We start from the raw sequence: 20,808 nt of genomic DNA, 5'->3' as shown, positions 1-20,808 counted from the left end.
TGCAACTCTGTAGGCAGAGGTGTCTCCTCTCATGAGGACCTGCATTATTAGGTGACCATCCCTTGTACCACACATGTCCCCAACTATTCTGTAGACCTGAAGCCAGGGAACATGCTGAACCTCTGTAATGTTTGGTCATTCAGGCTCAATAGCATTCTTTCATGCTACAATTGGTTCACTAAGTAGCAGGTGCTGTGTCAGAGGCCTACAGATGTGTACCACCACACCCAGCTAATTTTTCATTTTTTGTAGAGACAGGGTTTTGTCATGTTGCCCAGCTGGTCTAGAACTCCTGGGTTCAAGTGATCTTCCCACCTCAGCCTCCTAAATTGCTGAGATTACAAGTGTGAGCCATCACACCTGGCTAGAAAAATCTTTTCAAGGTTCGTCCATGTTGTAGCATGTGTCAGCACGTCGCTCCTTTCCATGGCCAAATATTCATCGTATGGATAGACCATTGGGGTTGTTTCCACTTTCTGGCTATTATGAATAACGCTGCTATGAATATTTGTGAACAAGTTTTTGCATGGACATAAGTTTTCATTTCTCTTGGGTATATACCTATGCGTGAAATTGCTGGGTCTTATGGTAACTTGATGTTTAACCTTTTGAGGAAATGCCATACTATACAGTTGATTCTTCACATATCAGATCTTTAAAAAAATGTGTCAGCCCACAGCCTTTTCTGCTTAAAAATCCCTCCAGGGGTTTCCCATCACCCTCACACAAATCCCAGATCTTTCCTGTTAACTACAAAGCTGAGCATGATGAGTTAGTTCTCTTTACCTCCTTCTACTCTTATGCTCCTCTGGCCACACTGTCCACCCCCCTACCCCCACCACTGCCCCCCTTTTTTTTTTTTTTTTTGAAACAGGATCTCCTTCTGCCACCCAGGCTGGAGTGCAGTGGCATGATCTTGGCTCACTGCAACCTCCAATTTTTAGGTTCAAGCAATTCTCATGCTCAGCCTCCCAGTAGCTGGGACTACAGGTGCATGCCTCCACGCCCAACTAATTTTTGTATTTTTAGTACAGGTGGGGTTTTACCATGTTGGCCAGGCTGGTCGCAAACTCCTGGCCTCAAGTGATCCACTCGCCTCGGCCTCCCAAAGTGCTGGTATTATAGGTGTGAGCCACCGCACCTGGCCTAACCACTTATTTGCACCAGTCTTCATCTCTCTAATCTTTGGCTTCAGCATTAAAAATGCCTGGGAACCAGGCAGGCCACTATGATGCTCTCAGGAGCAGGTGAGGCAGGGGAGAGGCTGAGCAGGCAATGACTACCTTCTCTCTAGCCAAGTGTGTTGGGAGAGTAGGGCAGGAGAGGAGAGCGAGCCAGGGGCATTCATACAATAATTGGGTTTCCAGCACACACCTTTGGAAGAAAGTCTGTCACCAAAGAATAAAATGAAATGCATGAGAACTTGGATTTTCAGCTTAACAATTTTTGCTTGGGATCAATTTATCTGTGAAATTAAAGCCAGTGGAATAATGTACATTTTGTCTTTTTTTTTTTAAGACAGAGTTTTGCTCTTGTTGCCCAGGCTGGAGTGCAATGGCCCGATCTCGGCTCACCACAACTTCCGCCTCCCGGGTTCAAGCGATTCTCCTGCCTCAGCCTCCCAAGTAGCTGGGATTACGGGCACCCGCCACCATGCCTGGCTAATTTTTGTATTTTTAGTAGAGATGGCATTTCATCATGTTGGCCAGGCTGGTCTCAAACTCCTGACCTCAGGTGATCCGCCGGCCTCGGCCTCCCAGAGTGCTGGGATTACAGGCGTGAGCCACTGCGCCTGGCCCATTTCATCTTTTATTATCTGAGTGTATTCAAGACAACACTTGTATCTGAGTTTTACCACAGGATCATCACTATTCTTAGTTATTTACTTGGTTGATGGTTGATTCTATTTTGTTTTGTGTTCCTTTCATATTAGTCCTAACAAGAGATCCGTTAATATCTAAGCACTTCACCTCTCATTTGCCTTCCTAGTAAGGAGTGAAATATTTAACTATTGAACAATGTGTTATTTTCTTTAAGTTTGCAGTGACAGTTAAGGAGTTGGGCATGAGGGAGATGAGAAACTTTCCCAGTTTATCCTGAGTCCTATCTTTTTTTATGGTTTCATTCTTTCATTTTTAGTAGATTCTCTAATCTTCGAAAACATAACATCCATTACATATGTAACTAATTGTAATTCTGAATTCAAATATGAAGGAGGTGTGGGAGTCGCTAAATGCAGTTACTTGAGAGTGCATTATAGTAAGACAGTTATGCTAAACAGATAAAAATAGACTGTGAATACTGTGCTTGTTCTGTATGTAGATATCCATTTTATGATGCCAAGTCGTTAACAGTCAAAACTTTTATTAAACGTTGTGATAATAATGTGTAGTTAATGTAACCAAGCATTTTGCTTCTTCATCTTTAGGAAATTATACGGTTCTGGCTCACAAAGGGTGTTGATGGTTTTAGTTTTGATGCTGTTAAATTCCTCCTAGAAGCAAAGCATCTGAGAGACGAGATCCAAGTAAATAAGACCCAAATCCCGGTAAAGTTTTATTTTAAACGTTTTTCTTTTGCCTTTTCTGAAAATGTCATCAGAATTTTCTTTCTCAGCCTAAGATACCAATTACAAAGATGAGTTTTGTCCTGTGTCTATCAAGTACCTTGATTCATTTCTTTAGGAAATGCACAAGAGTTTCAAATGCATATGCACCAGATGTTTTTTTCCACTGGTTCCCTCCAGAGCGAGGGATCCCTTGAGGAGTCCTTCAGTGACAAGGGTTCTGAAGACATGGACAGTGTGGGCTCTACCAAGGGCCACAAAATAGAGGATATTTACTCCTGCAATTTTGTCATCTGACATAGGCTTAAGTGAGGAGGCCTTGGCTTGTATGAGATGTAATTTTTTGTTTTGATTCTAGGAGATTATTGTCATCCTAGAAAGACATAGAAATGAGACATTGACATAGAAATCCTACAAAGATACAGAAATTAGGAAAAATTTACTGAAACCCCGAGAAAGTATAACAGTAAGGAGAAAGGATAGCGATGGTAAAGAAACAAATTTAAGTGCATGATGTTAATAGTTTTGTGAGCAGATAAAGTATATGGGTAATAATGAGCTCTATAACCACTAAGATCTTTTTTTTGTCTTTAAAAGTGTCTGAAACATTTTGACAATTACGTGTTGAGGAGGACTTTGTAATCAGTGTTTTGCTTGGTAAAATTTGCTAAAATGGGTGACAGTTTATTAGATAAATATTGCTTAGTAGATTTATAAAGTTAACAACTTGAGCATCAAATGAAGTATTCTTCTCCATCCACAAAACCATGTTTGAGTGTGTGTCTCGCTTGGCTTGAGCCCTTTGAAGAGGTTGTCTGTATTCACATAGAGCCAGCTGTGGGCACGCGATATATGACATGATGATAACCGTGTCATCCTGGTTTTCAAAGGACACGGTCACACAATACTCGGAGCTGTACCATGACTTCACCACCACGCAGGTGGGAATGCACGACATTGTCCGCAGCTTCCGGCAGACCATGGACCAATACAGCACAGAGCCTGGCAGATACAGGTGACCACGGCATATTGCTCTCATTTCTTCCCAGGCTTAGTGTGTGATCTGCAGTGTATCCCTCACAACCAAGTGTATTTGGAGGTTCAAGTAATAATGTAACAAGCCTGCATAACTCTAATTGATTACAGTTTGGTTATACCAGGGCCTGCCATATTCCTTTCCTGTTTGCTTACTTTGCTGACTTTCAGTTTCTTCTTTTGTAAAATGATGCAGATCACACTACTTCACAGGAGTTTTGTGAAAATTATGTTAATTAAAAAGAGATTAGCTAAATGTTAGCCATGAACGATCGTTTTTTCTTTTTCAAAAACCAGCTCCAGGCCGGGCACAGTGGCTCACGCCTGTAAACTCAGCACTGTAGGAGGCCAAGGTAGGCGGATCACAAGGTCAGGAGTTTGAGACCAGCCTGGCCAATGTGGTGAAACCCTGTCTCTTCTAAAAATACAAAAATTAGCTGGGTGTGGTGGTGGGCACCTGTAATCCCAGCTACTTGGGACGCTGAGGCAGAAGAATCACTTGAACCCGGGAAGCGGAGGTTGCAGTGAGTCAAGATGGCACCACTGCACTCCAGCCTGGGCGACAGAGCGAGACTCCATCACAAAAAAAAAAAAACAAAAAAACAACCAGCTCCAGCTGGGTGTGGTAGTTCATGCCTGTAATCCCAGCACTGTGGGAGGTCGAGGCTGGCGGATCACCTGACGGTGTTCGAGAGCAGCCTGGGCAACATGGCGAAACCCCTCCTCTACTAAAACTACAAAAATGGGCAAGGTGGCACATGCCTGTAATCCCAGCTACTCGGGAGGCTGAGGCAGGAGAATTGCTTGAACCGGGGAGGCGGCGGTTGCAGTGAGCTGAGATCATGCCATTGTGCTCCAGCCTGGGCAACAAAGCAAGACTCCATCTCAAGAAAAAAATAAAAATACCAGCTCCTTCTCTGCAGTATTATTTTTATCATTGTTATTGGATCTATAGTTTCCTTGTACAGTATAAATCCCTATGTTTCAGCTAAAGTATCAGGGAACACAGCTTTGGAATCAGGTAGGCCTGAAGGAGTCCTGCTCTGTAGCTGTGTGACCTAGGGCTGGTTAATTAATGTAAGTCTCAGTTTTCTCATCAATAAAAAAGTGATAGCAATAACCTCTATAAGGCTGTTGTGAGATTAAATTAGATAATGTATATAAAGTACTTAAAGTAGTGCCTGGATCATAGTAAACACTCAATAAAATTACCCATCAAGTTTACATAGATCACCCAACAGAATCAATAGGAAGGAATTAAAGAAATTTCATCTCCTTAAAGTAGGTACTCTGATTACTCTGTCTCCATTTTATAGACAAGGAAACTGAGGCTCTGAGCATGTAGGTAATGTCCACAGGTAGGAGTGGCAGCTATGGGATTTGAACTGAAGCAGTTGGGCTCCAGAGACCATGCACTTATCCATAAATATGCTGCCTCAAATAACTAAAGCCAGCACTGATCGGAGTCATTTCAGGTGAATGTGTCTTCCCCAGGGTTTTGCTTTCAGCAATTGAGAGTGCACACCAATAATAAGGCAAGATGTTACAGGGACTCAAATACAAGGGGGAAGTTCTTTTGAAGAAAATACCCCACCTTACTTGCAGACATAAACTTTAGATTCTAAATGGAGTGATGAGAATTGCTAAAGAAAGTCTTCATGGATGTCAATGAGTTTTAGTGTCAGGATGTTACTGAATTTTGATTCTAGGAGATTATTTCTCCTAGGATTCTAGGTTTAGAAAGAAAAGAATAGGCTGGGTGTGGGGGCTCATGCTTGTAATCCCATCACTTTGGGAGGCCGAGGCAGGCAGATCATCTGAGGTCAGGAGTTTGAGACCAGCCTGGCCAACATGGTGAAACCCTGTGTCTACTAAAAACACAAAAAAATTAGCTGGGTGTGGTGGCGGGTGCCTGTAATCCCAGCTACTCGGGAGGCTGAGGCAGGAGAATCGTTTGAACCTGGGAGGTGGAGGTTGCAGTAAGCCAAGATCATGCCATTGTACTCCAGCCTGGGCAATAAGAGTGAAATTCTGTCTCAAGAAACAAAAACAAACAACTAATATCGACTGAGATCCAATTTTTTTTTCTTTTTTTTAAGACGGATTCTCACTTTGTTGCCCAGGCTGGAGTGTGGTGGCATGATCTGGTCTCACTGCAATCTTCACCTCCCAAATTCACGTGATTCTCCTGCCTTGGCTTTCCGAGTAGCTGGGATTACAGGTGCATATCACCACACCTAATTTTTGTATTTTTGGTAGAGATGTTTCTCCACGTTGGCCAGGCTGGTCTCAAACTCCTGACCTCAAGTTGTCCACCCGCCTCGGCCTCCCAAAGTGTTGGGATTACAGGCATGAGCCACCGTGCCTGGCACCCAAATGTGGTTCATTTTTTTTTGAGGGTGGGGATTTTTCTGCCTTGTGTTATTTATTATACTTTTAGTTCTAGGGTACATGTGTACAACATGCAGGTTACATAGGTATACATGTGCCATGTTGGTTTGCTGTACCCACCGACTTGTCATTTACATTAGGTATTTCTCCTAATGCTATTCTTCCGTCAGCCCCTCACCCACTGACAGGCCCTGATGTGTGATGTTCCCTGCCCTGTGTCCATGTGTTCTCGTTATTCAACTCCCACCTATGAGTCAGAACATGTGGTGTTTGGTTTTCTGTCCTTGTGATAATTTGCTTAGAATGATGGTTTCCAGCTTCATCCATGTCCCTGCAAAGGATATGGACTCATCCTTTTTTATGGCTGCATAGTATTCCATGGTATATATGTGCCACATTTTCTTAATCCAGTCTAACATTTGGTGACAGCTTGATTATGCTTTCTAGAAGGTGCTAGTCCTATATGGTTAATAGTGTGCATTCAGCCCCTACATCTTGTACATGCAAGATAAGCAGCTGTGGAGTGCCTTCCCAGTCTTCTGACAGGCCCCGATGACATTGAACCTTGTCAACTCTTACAGGTTCATGGGGACTGAAGCCTATGCAGACAGTATTGACAGGACCGTGATGTACTATGGATTGCCATTTATCCAAGAAGCCGATTTTCCCTTCAACAATTACCTCACCATGCTAGACACTGTTTCTGGGAACAGCGTGTATGAGGTTATCACATCCTGGATGGAAAACATGCCAGAAGGAAAATGGCCTAATTGGATGGTAAGTCCTCATGACAGCATAGTACATAATGTGCTGCTGTTGCCTTTGCTGTCCAGTTACCTCTAAAATACAATGGACCTTTGTCTCTAAGTGACCATCACCTCTGCCTTATTTGGTGATTGTTCAGTGGTCAGGCCTGTCACAGCCTCTGCCAGGTTCTTTTCGTTAAGGGAGAGACACTGCCCACTGAATGGAATGAATATTGAATGAGTGCTTGTCTATGCTCAGAACACTGCTAGGCTTTTTGGGGATGGATATCAAACCATAATTTCTCCCCACATATCTCAGAGTTTATGATGTCAATGGGAAGAAGGAGGATTTTGGGTGTGGAAGAGCACAGCAATTCAGGGCAACATAAAACTGTGACAAAACACCAATTTGTGGGGCAGGATGCACTGCAAAAAGCATTTAAACCACAGAGATTCTTGGAGAATTTCTCCCCCTTCTGCACTACACTCTTCAAAGCAATTTTTTTTTTTTTTTTTTTTTTTTTTGAGACGGGCTCACTCTGCACCCAGGCTGGAGTGCAATGGTGCAATCATGGCTCACTGCAGCCTCGATCTCTGAGGCTCAAGCAATCCTCCTACCTCAGCCTCCTGAGTAGCTGGGACTACAGGTACATGCCACCATGCCTGGCTAATTATTTTTGGTTTTGTATTTTTAGTAGAGATGGGGTTTCACCATATTGGCCAGGCTTGTCTTAAACTCCTGACCTCAAGTGATCTGCCCACCTTAGTCTCCCAAAGTGCTATGAATACAGGCATGAGCTACCATGCCCAACACTAATGTTTTTCAAGACTGGCAATATATTACTTCAGTGAAGAACAAAAGATATAGCGATACATACCTGTAGTAACAAACCACTATTCTCACTTCCACACCCATCAGGGTTGCTTTCCCTGATCTGATTTTTCTGTCTTTGGGTTTGAGTTAGAGGTCAATATTAGGCTCCTTCATAAGATGTCTGTAGTATTATAGATGTAAGCCCTGCTGCTTCAAAGTCCCACGGTAACAGTGGTTTAAACAAAATGCAAGTTTCTTTCTCTCATGTAAAAGACAACCTTCCTTTTTTTTTTTTTTTTTTTTGAGACTGAGCCTCCCTCTGTTGCCCAGGCTGGAGTGCAATGGCGTGATCTTGGCTCACTGCAACCTCCACTTCCCGGGTTCAAGCAATTTTTCTGCCTCAGTCTCCTGAGTAGCTGGGATTACAGGTGCACGCCACCATGCCTGGCTAATTTTTTTATTTTTAGTAGAGATGGGGGTTTTACCATGTTGGTCAGGCTGGTCTTGAACTCCTTACCTCGTGATCCACCCCCACCTCGGCCTCCCAAAGTGCTGGGATTACAAGCATGAGCCACCACTCTTGGCCCTTCCTTTCTTTAATATATTATAAATGTAAACTCTAAAATCCCTCTTTAGTCTTGATAATCCTCCATCTCTCTGTATCTCTACCACCTTAGGCTGTTTCTGGGGTCTCATCCTTTAGGTCTCAGGTAGGTGTCACCAGAGGAAGCCTTCTGGAGCCCCCAGATGAGGTGTCAGGTCTATCTATTGTATACTATAGCACCTGTTCATTCCCTTTCCTTAAAGTCCACACAATTCCATGATGTCTGCTTTCCTCACTAGACAGTTCACTGGTTAAGGGCAGAAGCAGGTTCCCAGCATCCTTGCACAGTGCCCACCTCACACCGAGGTGCTCAGGCTCAGAGTTTGTTTGTTGCTGGTGCTGTTATTCGTATGCAGTTTAGCGATTTACCAAAGGTGTGCCTTATCTTATATATAGAGAGAGTTGCCTTACACTAGTCAGTATCTTCTGTTGTACCTCCACAATACCTGTAGGTTTGATCTGGGCCCTGAAAAGTGGTATGATTTTGATACTTTTCACACAGATCCTGCCAGCTATCTTACACAGCCTGATGAAAACCTGAAAGGATAAAGAAAATGCAGCCTTGGCAGAAAAACACTGGCAGAATCTGTGAACCATGATTAAGCTTATTTCAATCTTTTCTGATGCTTTAATAGGCAGCAATGTGTTTCCCCATTGCCAGAGCCTTTCTCTGTCTGGTGAGGGGAAAGAGGCTCAAATTTAGGCATGGTAAAAGCTTTAATTTGTTAAATGTAAGTATTAAAACTATACTACAATTTTTAAATAACAGCTTTGTTGAGATATAATTCACATACCATAAAACTTTTTTTTTTTTGAGACGGAGTTTTGCTCTTGTTACCCAGGCTGGGGTGCAGTGGCATGATCCCAGCTCACTGCAACCTCTGCCTCCTGGGTTCAAGTAATTCTTCTGCCTCAGCCTCCAGAGTAGCTGGGATTACAGGTGCCCACCACCACGCCCAGCTAATTTTTTGTATTTTTAGTAGGGACACGGGGTTTCATCATGTTGGCCAGGCTGGTCTCGAACTCCTGACCTCAGGTGATCCACCCATCTCGGCCTCCCAAAGTGGTGGCATTACAGGTGTGAGCCACTGAGCCCAGCCAAAATTTACCGTTTTTAAAGTATATAATTAAGTGGATTTTTGGTATATTCACAGAATTATGTAACCATCAACAATGTCTCATTCCAGAGCATTTTCATCACCCCCAAAATAAACCACATCTCCATTAGCAATAACTGCGCATGGCCCCTCCCTCTCTATCCTCAGTCTCTGGCAACCACTCACCTACTTTCTGTGTCTATGGATTTGCCTATTCAGGGCATTTCATATAAATGGAGTTATACAATATGGGCCTTTTGTGTCTAGCTTCTTTCACTTAGTGTTTTCAAGGTTTATCCATGTTGTAGTATGTATCAGTACATCATTCCTTTTTATGGCTGAATAGTAACTTCCATAAAGCACATTTTGTTTATCTGTTCATGAATTGACCGACATTTGTTTTCACTTTTGGACTATTACGAATAGTGATGCTATGGACATTTGTGTACAAGTTTTTATAAAAACATATTTTCAATTCTCTCTGGTATATATCCAGGAGTGGAATTGCTCCACTGGGCATATGGTAAGTCTACATTTAACTATTTGAGGAACTCCCAAACTGTTTTCCAAAGTAGCTACACCATTTTACATTCCCACCAGGAATGTTACGAGGGTTCCGATTTTTCCACATCTCATCAAGCCTTGTGATGGTCTGCCTTTCTGATGATGGCCTTCCTGCTGAGTGTCAAGTTGTTATCTCATTGTATTTTTTTTTTTTTTTTTTGCATTTCCCCGATGGCTAATTTTGTTGAGGGTATTTTCATGTGCTTATTGGATATTTGCATGTCTTATTTGGAGAAATGTCTATTCAAATTCTTTGCCTATAATTAAATTTGGTTGTCTTTTTATTGTTTAGTTGTAAGAATTCCTGATACATACTGGATAGGTGATTTGCAAGTATTTTCTCCCATTCTGTGGGCTTTCATGTCACTTTCTTGATAGTGTCCCTTGAAAAGCATCAAAGCTTTTAATTTTTATGAAGTCCAATTGTTTTGTTGTTGTTGCTTGTACTTTTAGTGTTATATTAGAAACCATTGCCTGGTCCATTTATTCCAGCACCACATGCTAAAAAGACTGTTCTTTGCTTCATTGGATTATCATGGAACCTTTGTTGAAAAATCAACTGATTGTAGGCTGGGTGTGGTGGCTCACACCTGAAATCCCAGCACTTTGGGAGGTTGAGGTGGGAGTTGAGCCCAGGAGTTCAAGGTTGCCGTGAGCCATGATCACACTCCAGGGTGCACTCCAGCCTGGGTGACAGAGACCCCGTCTCTAAATGTAAAACAAAACAAAAAAAAAAGAAAAGTTGATTAGATTTCCAGACTCTCAGTTCTGTTCATCTATATGTCTGTCTCTATGCCTGAACACCCAGAGTTGATTAGTGTAGCTTAGTAAGTTTTGACATAGAGAAGTATGGGTCCTCCAACTTTGTTATTTTTCAAGATTGTTTTAGCTGTTCTGCGTACCTCATATTTCCATGTAAATTTTAGGATTTCCATATAAATTTTAGAATAGCCAACTGGGATTTTGATAGGTATTGCACTGAATCTGTTTATCATTTTTGGCAATCATGCCATCTTAAGTCTTCTAATCCATGAACACAGATGTATCTTATTTAGGTCTTTAATTTCTTTCGACGTTCTGTATTTTTCATTGTATAAGTCTTACATTTTTTGTTCAATTTATTTCTAAGTATTTTGTTCTTTTGATATTATTGTAAACTGAAGTGTTTTCTTAATTTCATTATTGGATTCTTCATTATTAGTGTATAGAAATACAATAGATTTGTGTCGATTGATCTTATATCCTAAAACATTGCTGAACTTGTTTTTCGTTTCTAATAGTTTATTGTGAATTCCTGAGGAATTTTAATTTGAGGTGGAGTCTTGCTGTTGCCCAGGCTGGAGTGCAGTGGTGCGATCTCAGCTCATTCCAAGCTCCGCCTCCCGGGTTCACACCATTCTCCTGTCTCAGCCTCCCGAATAGCTGGGACTACAGGTGCCTGCCACCGTGCCTGGCTAACTTTTTGTATTTTTAGTAGAGATGGGGTTTCACCGTGTTAGCCAGGATGGTCTCGGTCTCCTGACCTCATGATCCGCCTGCCTCAGCCTCCCAAAGTGCTGGGATTACAGGTATGAACTACTGTGCCTGGCCTCCTGAGGAATTTTTTGTTTTAAAATTATTAAAAATATACATAAAACATAATTTTAAACATTCAAAAGTGTGTTAATTCAATGCATTAAATACATTCAAAATGTTGTACAACCATCACCATTATCAGTTTCTAGAACTTTTATCATCCCAAACAGAAAATCCATACCCACTAAACAATAATTCACTTCTATCACTAACCCCTGATATCTTCCATTCTATTTTCAGCCTCTATAAATTTGCCTATTCTAGGTACCTCATGTAAGTGGAATCATAACAATATTTGTTCTTTTGTGTCTGCCTCATTTCACTTAGCTTAATGTTTTCAAGTTTCCTTCATACATACAATAGCATGTATCAGATCTTACTCCTTCTTATGACTGAATAACATTCCATGGTACCTATGTAACACATGTTATCTATTCATCTGTTGGTGACATTTGTGGTTTTGCCTCCTTTTGGCTATTGGAATAATGTTACAAACCAATGGTATACAAGTATCTGTTTAAGCCCTAGATTTCAATTCTTTTGGATCTATACCATGGAGTGGAATTGCTGGATCACACAATACTTTCTTGTTTTTGTTTTGTTTTTTTGAGATGGAGTCTCACTGTGTCACCCAGGCTGGAGTGCAGTGGTATGGTCTCAGCTCACCGCAACCTCTGCCTCTGGTTTCAAGCAATTCTTATGCCTTAGCCTCCTGTGTAGCTTGGATTACAGGCATGTGCCACCATGACTGGCTAATTTTTGTATTTTTAGTAGAAATGGGGTTTTACCATCTTGGCCAGGCTGGTCTGGAACTCCTGGCCTCAAGTGATTTGCTGCCTTGGCCTCCCAAAGTGCTGGGATTACAGGCATAAGCCACCGTGCCCAGCCTTTTTTTTTTGAGACAGGGTCTCACTTTGTCATCCAGGCTGGAGCACAGTGGTGTGAACATGGCTCACTGCAGCCTTGACCTCCTGGGCTCAAGCAATCCTCCTGCCTTAGCTCCCACCAAGTAGCTGGGACTATAGGTGCATACCACCATACCTGGATAATTTTTGTATTTTTTGTGGAGATGGGGTTTTGCCATGTTGTGCAGGCTGGTCTTGAACTCCTGAGCTCAAGTGGTCCTCCCACCTTGGCCTCTTAAAGTGTTAGGATTACAGGTGTGAGCCACTGTGCCCAGCCTTGGATCATATAGTACTTCTATGATTTTGAGGAACTACCAAACTGTTTTCCACAGTGACTTCTCCGTTTTACATTCCCATCAGCAATGTACAAAGGTTCCAATTTCTTTTCATCCTCACCAACACTTTTCTGTCTTTATTTTAAAAATTATACTCATCATAGTACATATGAAGTGGTATCTCATTTTTTCATTATTGAATAACAGTTTTGCTGGATATAGAAATCTTGGTTTACAGTTCTTTCTTTGATCACTTCAAATATGTCATCCCATTGCCCTCTGGCCTTCATGGTTTTTGATAAGAAGTCAGTTGCTAATCTTATTGAGACTCCTTACATGTGATGTACCAATTTTCTTTGCTCCTTTAAAGATTCTGTGTCTTTTAATGGTTTGACTGATACATCCAAGTGTGGGTTTTTAAAAATTTTGTCCTACTTGGAGTTCATTGAGGTTCTTAGATACATAATTTTAAAAAAAATCAAATTTGGGAAGTTGTTGGCTATTATTTTTTCAAATATTGTTTCCAACCATTTCTCTCCTTTCTCTCCTTTTGAGACTTCCATTATGCATATGTTGGTATGCATGATAGTATCCCACAGGTCTCTGAGAGTCTTTTTTTTTTTTTGAGAGACAGGGTTTTGCTCTGTTGCCCATGCTGGAGTGCAGTGGTGTAAACATGGCTCACTTCAACCTTGATGTCCTGTGCTCAATTTTCCCATCTCAGCTTCTTGCGTAGCTGAGACTACAGGTGCATGCCACCATGCCTGGCTAAATTTTTAATTTTTTGTAGACACGGGGTCTCACCATGTTGCCCAGGCTGGTTTAGAACTCCTGGGCTCAAGCTTGTTCCTGCCTTGGCATCCCAAAGCACTGGGATTACAGGTGGGAGCCACAGCGCCTGGCCTCATTCTTCTTTATTTTTTCTTTCTGGTTCTCAGGCCAGATACTCTCAATTGAGTCTTCAAGTTTTCTGATTCCTTTGCTAGTTCAAATTTGTCAAGTCCCTTTAGTAAATGTCTCACTTTAGCTATTGTACTTTTTAACTCTAACATTTTTATTTTTTCATAATTTTTCTGATCTATTTGATAACTGTTCATATACTTTAAATTCTTTAGGCACAGGTTTTTTCTTTGAATATCAAAATATTAGCTGGTTTAAAGTCTTTGTCTAGTAAGTCCAATGTTTGGTCTTCTAAGCAACATTTGCTATTGACTCCCCCCACCATTATATGAGCCATATTTTCCTGTTTTCTTTGACTGTTTTGTATATTTGTTGTTGTTGTTAAAAACTGGACATTTTAAGTAGTATGACAATTCTGGAAATCACATTCTTCCTTTCCAGTGTTTGTTGTGCTCTATATGTCCAGAAGTCTTGAGAAATCAAAGGGTTTCTTGTCAGAAGATCTCATGACAGTGAAAATAAAAGGATGGAGGGAAAAATTGACCTAATTTTCTGGCCATAAAAATAGAAAAATACTTCACAATGGTCTATAAAAACATAATTATAAAGATCATTTTCATATATCTAAGGAAGTTAAAAAAAAAAAAAAAAAAGCAACCTCCTATTTCTTGAATTGTAGCAATTAAGTCTTGTCCTAAGACTCAAGTTTAAATGCTAGCTCTGTCTCATACTACTACTTGAATAAATGACGTAATTTCTCAGAGCTTGTTTCCTCATTTGTAAAATGGAGATAGTACTTGCTAGCACTGTTGTGTGAAGAAGTGGAATATAGGTGTGAAAGTACTTTTTAAAAAGTAAAGTGCCATGCTCAGCATATGCACATGAGGGTTTGAGTTGTGGGTTATGGAGAGAGTTGTCAAGTGACTTAAATAAATTCTTATTTAAACAAACTCTTATTTAAATAAGGGCTAGAATATACCTAGAACATTTAACATGGAAATATATTTACAAATAGAAAACACTTTATAAAATTTCACCTTGGACTATGTAAATTCTTTCTAAACGTTGATTTACTTTAAAAATTTTGTCTGAATAGTTCATAAGTCAAAACAATTTTTTAAAAGAGGACACATCAGAAGTCTCTCATGCCTGTCCCTTTCACCTTGTTCCCTTGTCTTGCTCTCTGCCACAGTTTTGTTTCCTTTCCTGTCAATATTCTCTTATCCAGATATGAGAAAATATGACTGTGTACCCTCTGAGTTTTATTTGCAATATCATTGTAAAATAAATTCTTATCACCCTTTTCTTGCTCATCAGTGGCCAAGATAATAAATTGGTCAGTTACACAGCAAATAGCAGGCCTAGGACTCAAGTCCAGGCTTGCTAGTACCAGGGTACCACATCTACTTTGTTTTGCTACGTTGTGAACTTTCTGTGAAATAGGGTAAATCTTTCAGAAAACTGTGTATAGAGCTGTGTTCTTAAAAATATCTGCCTTTCAGATTGGTGGACCAGACAGGTCCCGGCTGACTTCGCGTTTGGGGAATGAGTATGTCAACGTGATGAACATGCTTCTTTTCACACTCCCTGGAACTCCTATAACTTACTACGGAGAAGAAATTGGAATGGGAAATATTGTACCCACAAATCTCAATGAAAGCTATGATACTGTAAGTTGAATACAACTTGACTATTCATCACAGCTATAAAACCAAGTACTAATTTTTTATTTTTTGCCAAATAGAGAACTTACTATCTCTCTATTCCATTGCTGAAAATCAAGGTTACTTTGCTTTTCTTTCTGTTAGTAAGAATTCTCAACTTTCTTGGTGGTCTGAGAGCTTATTTTAAAAATGCTTTTGGAGCCACACAGCTAAATTTCTTTGGTAGACCATTTTAAAGATGTTTTCTACCTGATAAGCACATTAAAATTTATTTATTTATTTTGCCAGGAATACTGTGTTGAGAGGCACACTAAAATTGGAGAACCATTGGTTTAGTTTAGAATATTATTCATTTCCCTCTACTTGAAATGTGGAGTTAGGAACACTTATTTCTTTAGTTCTCATTTGTCCTGTTTGGTCTTGAGTGACCACAGCACAAGGACCCTTTCTTTTCTGTTATCAGGGACAGTGCACAGCCTCAGAGTTAAGCAGTTTTTATTTTGTAACTACAGATTTCAGAATTGTGTTGCTGGGTAGACGACTATCTTGCAACTTTAATTTGCCTGGTTAGCTTTCAATTGTATGAGATCCAATTTCCCTAATATTTGATTAAGGTGAAGCTTTTTTTCCTCTACCAGCTCCTACATTTGTGTGTGTGCACTCGAGCAATAACCAGGCTGAATAAATGAGTAGGAGGGAATTCACACTCACTTGTACATGGCAGTGTTCTTAAATTCACCATCGCTGTACCATAGTAGAAGTCGTGTAAACTGGCAATAGCACATTTTGAAATCCTGTATTATTGATTTTTAGGAAAAAGCAGCAAAGATTTCAAGCATGTATTAAAGTTCGATTAGTATTGTCTATTCAAACTCAAAATGTTAAAGTTAAATTAGCATTGTCTATTCAAACTCAATGTTATTAGGTACTTTCTAGTTAAAAGGGTGAAACTGGTTTATGTACTGAATGTTAAGCCTTTTCATCACAAATGCTAATGAGTACAATCAGGACCAAAGTACATTTCTTTGAATAACCAAACCACTGTTTTCCCTTTCGGGTCTTTTGACATAGAATACCCTTCGCTCAAAGTCACCAATGCAGTGGGACAATAGTTCAAATGCTGGTTTTTCTGAAGCTAGTCACACCTGGTTACCTACCAATTCAGATTACCACACTGTGAATGTTGATGTAAGTATCAGTGAAAATTTTATGTTGATTCTAGAAACAAGAAATGGGTTTCTACTGAAAGTACACACTCACCCTGAATGTGTCTAAACCTTAACGGATACTCTTTAAATCAATCACAGACTTCCTTGCAGTTTTCAATTTGTAAGGAGTTTGTAAATCATGCCTTTGTGAAAATACAAACTGGTACAAATCTACCAAGTGAAGTGAAGTATCATACAGAATATACAAGTCTTCATTGCAATGACCTTTACTAAGGCCTTTGAGCTACAAAGGAAATTTTATGGAAGTTTTTTAGCTAGCCCAGCGACCCTTCCTCCTTCCTCTCTTCCCCTCAAAAGGCAGGGAGAGAGGTGGGTGGATAGGCAGCCACGCAGGCAGAAGGAGGATCAGTCAATCAACCCAGAGCGAGGCTCAAATCCACACTACTGTGCTGAAGAAACAGAAGCCATACATGATCCTTAAAGTGGTTGCTCTTGCATACTAATACCACTTTGGCTTTTGCCCTTTTTTCTGTTCCCATAGTGATCAAGCACTAATGTCATTCACTAGTGAAAACTTCACTGGAAAACAAACTAAACCAATTTAGGGGAAATGAAATTATAGATGCCACATGGAGATACTTAAGAAATGCATAGCACCCCTCCCCCACCCCCACCACACACACACACCATGCCCCATCCCAGTCTACTGAGTAATCTGAGGAAACTCCCCAGGATATTCAGATATAGAAAGCCACACAAACCCTCCTGTTCCCATAGCTCCCTGCTACAAGCACCACTGAGAATTCCTGGATAGCATAAGCTTTGTTTTATATAGTTACAGGTCTTGAAGACACAAAATATATATGGGTTGAATGCCTCTTGATTCTCATTATGTCTAAAATATTCCCATAGGCCAATCTGAATACAGTATGTAGGAAGTCCTACATAAAAATGCATGCCAGCAAAGATGTAGAAAATGCAAATTAAAACAGTGAATTTTTTTTTTTTTTTTTTTTTTTTTTTTTTTTTTAAGATGGAGTTTTGCTCTTGTTGCCCGGGCTAGAGTGCAATGGTGTGGTCTTGGCTCACCGTGACCTCCACCTCCTGGGTTCAAGCAATTCTCCTACCTCAGCCTCCCAAGTAGCTAGGATTATAGGTGCCCACCAGGCGCCTGCCACCATTTATGGCTAATTTTTGTATTTTTAGTGGAGACAGGGTTTCACCATGTTGGGCAGGCTGGTTTCAAACTCCTGACCTCAGGTGATCCACCCACCTCAGCCTCCCAAAGTGTTGGGATTACAGGCGTGAGCCACTGTGCCCAGCCAACAATGACGCTTTTTTCTATCAGATTAACAAAGTCTTTAAAAATGATCATGAGTGATGACAGATACTAAGTCATAAATCCCAGACAATGCCATTTTAATAAAATACATCCAAATGACCCTGGAAAGGAACAGAAAATTTAAGTAATTTCTAAAATATATAAAGTAAAATTAGGGCTGGGCACCATGGCTCACACCTGTAATCCCAGAATTTTGGGAGGCAAAGGCCAGAAGAATGCTTGAGCACAGGAGTTTGAGACCAGCCTAGGCAATATAGTGAAACCTTGTTTCTACCTTCCCCTTACCCCCGCCAAAAAAAAAAAAAAAAAAAGGGAAATTAGCTAGGCCTGGTGACATGTGCCTGTCATCCCAGCTACTCAGGAGGCTGAGCCCAAGAGATCAAGGTTGCAGTGAGCTGTGATTACCCCAATGCACTCCAGCCTGGGTGGCAGAGTAAGACCGTCTCAAAAAGAAAAAGCAGACAATAGAAGTGGGAGTCTAAAACATACAGGAGAAAAACAGTTCTAACAGAGAGCACTGTAGGAATTTCCTGAACTCCTGCAATTTGCCATGGCATAATTTCCATAAGGAAAAAAAAATCCAGAACTGTTTGGTGATCACATGCACGGTAGAATTAGTAGAACAAAGCCTGAAGCTTCTATAAGTGCATCAGAAGAAAGAAAAGAAGGAAAACAAAACCTATCTCTAGCGCTGTCCCCTGGCGAGAGTTCACTGTGGAATGCTCTCAGAAATGAGAACTTTTACTACTCAGCTCAGAGTCACAGAGGCCAGGAGAAAAAAGGTGGGAATCTAGCAAGCTTATCACCTTCAAGTAGGAAAAGAACCCTACATCCCAATGTCCCAAAGACAAGTCAGACCCACATTCAACGTGGCTTCCCATTATGAGAGGCAGGCAACCAAAGACAGGCAAACGAGGAAGGTCAAAACACAAAAGCAAACAGATCAAGAATCACACAGTATCTGAGAAAAACCAAGGCCATGAAAGGGAGACACCATTCCTAACAGAACACTGTAGAAAGCAGAGAAAACATAGCAAACATAAGACTTAAGTATAAATACCCCCAGAAGATTGCTGTTTAACGGAGCTCCTTGACATTCTTTCAAGAAGTGATTAGATATCTCAGAAGTATAAAAGATTGTCAAACAATGAAATAAAACATAAGTGCTAATTAGTGTGCTGAAAAATTGATCCAGGGGCTTGTCCAGAATGTATTGAAAAAGACAAGGAATTAAGAGCATAAGAAAAAATTGGGATACATGGAAGATAGATACAGAATTCCAACATGCAGTAACAACAATTGCACAGGAGAACAGACTGGAGGAAACATACAAAGAAATAAAACACATAACCCAGAGATAAAGGAAGACTATCTTCTTTCAGAACAGCTAGGATAAAGAGAACTCCAAAACTACTCAGAAAGAAACCAAATCTGAAAATAGATTGCCTGAGAAAAGGGTTGAGAATTGGACTAGCATCAGACTTCTCAATTGGATACTACACCACATTAGAACTCTATCTTCAAAGTTGTAATGGAAACTGAGTTCTATATCCATTCAAACTAGCATGTAAGAGAGCAACACAGATGGAAAAGCAAGGACCCACATTTTACCATGTGTGGCCACTTTCTGAAAGAATAGTCAAGGGACTATCCAACGAAACAAAACATAACAATTCTAAGAGATACAATGTATTAAAGAAGGAAAAGGAAATAATATAACTTGATTTAAATAATTTTTGATACACAATGTAAAACAAGGTATTCTGGAACAAAAATCTTAGTGATTTGATTCTATACGGGAAATGTTAGCAGGGAGGGTGTGTGGGTGGGAGGGGGCACACAGGAGCATGCAAATAAGAGAGCAGTGTTTGTTTTGCACAAGAAAAAGAGTAACTCTAGATTTGAGCTGTTCAGTAGCCATTAACCACTGTGACTATTACATTAAATAGAGTTAAACATTTAGTTCCTGCTGGGTATGGTGGCTCACGCCTACAATCCCAGCACTTTGGGAGGCCAAGACTGGAGGATCACTGGATCCTAGGAGTTTGAGACCAGCCTGGGCAACATACTAAGACCCTATCTCTTAAGAAAAAAATTAGCTGGGCATCGTGGCACACACCTCTAGTCCCAACTACTCAGGAGGCTGAGGTGGGAGGATCACTTGAGCCCAGGATATTGAGGCTGCAGTGAGCCATGATCATGCCACTGCACTCCAGCTTGGGCAACAGCAGGAGATTTTGTCAAAAAAAAAAAAAAAAAATTCAGTTCCCATGTCATAGTAACACTTCAAATGCTCATTAGCTTCCATATTGGATAGCTCTGATATAGAACATTTCCAGCATTACAGAAAGTTCTATTGGCCAGCATTGTTCTAGACATTGAGAAAAATTAAAGTGGTCATAATTTTAATGATAAAATTAGGACAGACATAAAAATAATTTTCAAAGAATTTTCAAAGAACACGACATAAAAATTTTCAAATACTAGAAGAAAAAAATTAGTCAATCCAATAAAAAGCTTAATAGAAAAAAACCCAAACAATAATATAACTACAAATAAAATATGGCTTCAGAATTATGTCTAAATAATACAATAATTACAAATATGAATGGGTTAAATTAGCCTATTAAAAGATAAAACCACTCAGATAACAAAAACACATAAACACTAACACAAAACACAAAGAATTAAAATGAAGATATAGCAAGCAAATAGAAAGCTTGCAACCCAGCTATAGCTATAAACACAAAAAATGAGGTTATCTTTTGACCTAATAATTCCATTCCTAATACTTGTACTTAGAAATATTTGCACATGTGCACAATAATACTTAAAGGAGCTCAACACTTTTTTTTTTTTTTTTTTGAGATAGTCTTGCTCTGTCACCCATGCTTGAGTGCAGTGGCGTGATCTCTGCTCACTGCAGCCTCTGCCTCCCGGGTTCAGGTGATTCTCCTGCCGTAGCCTCCCGAGTAGCTAGGATTACAGGTGCACGTCATTATGCCTGGGTAATTTTTATATTTTTTAGTAGAGATGGTGTTTCACCATGTTGGCCAGGCTGATCTTGAACTCTTGACCTCTGGTGATCTGCCTGCCTTGGCCTCCCAAAGTGCTAGGATTACGGGCCTGAGCCACCTTGCCTGGCCTGCAACACTTGTTTT

At 40.4% G+C, this 20,808-nt stretch overlaps 1 protein-coding gene and 1 long non-coding RNA gene across 3 annotated transcripts in view; one reads left to right on the top strand and one right to left on the bottom strand.

The window, feature by feature from the left end:
- SLC3A1 (solute carrier family 3 member 1) overlaps positions 1–20,808 on the top strand; it is a 45,327-nt gene that overhangs the window by 21,478 nt on the left and 3,041 nt on the right. Inside the window, exons 5-9 of the mRNA XM_055242674.1 lie at positions 2,429–2,548; positions 3,457–3,581; positions 6,574–6,769; positions 14,975–15,142; positions 16,208–16,324. Coding sequence (XP_055098649.1) covers positions 2,429–2,548; positions 3,457–3,581; positions 6,574–6,769; positions 14,975–15,142; positions 16,208–16,324 — 726 coding nt within the window. The remainder of the gene's footprint in view (positions 1–2,428; positions 2,549–3,456; positions 3,582–6,573; positions 6,770–14,974; positions 15,143–16,207; positions 16,325–20,808) is intronic.
- Positions 9,955–20,597, bottom strand: LOC129462581 (uncharacterized). 2 transcript variants are annotated; one of them, XR_008650888.2, is made up of 2 exons: positions 18,708–20,597; positions 9,955–10,525 (listed from the first exon to the last, which is right to left on the bottom strand). It is a non-coding gene; the product is annotated as an uncharacterized lncRNA (long non-coding RNA). The 2 variants fall into 2 exon arrangements; XR_010115753.1 differs by lacking the exon at positions 18,708–20,597 and adding an exon at positions 15,848–18,701.

The sequence above is a fragment of the Symphalangus syndactylus genome, chromosome 14 (assembly GCF_028878055.3).
Source record: "Symphalangus syndactylus isolate Jambi chromosome 14, NHGRI_mSymSyn1-v2.1_pri, whole genome shotgun sequence".
In the NCBI taxonomy this organism is placed as follows: Eukaryota; Metazoa; Chordata; class Mammalia; order Primates; family Hylobatidae; genus Symphalangus; species Symphalangus syndactylus.
Note: the sequence above shows the minus strand (reverse complement) of the source record. Positions and strands in the feature narration are given on the sequence as shown.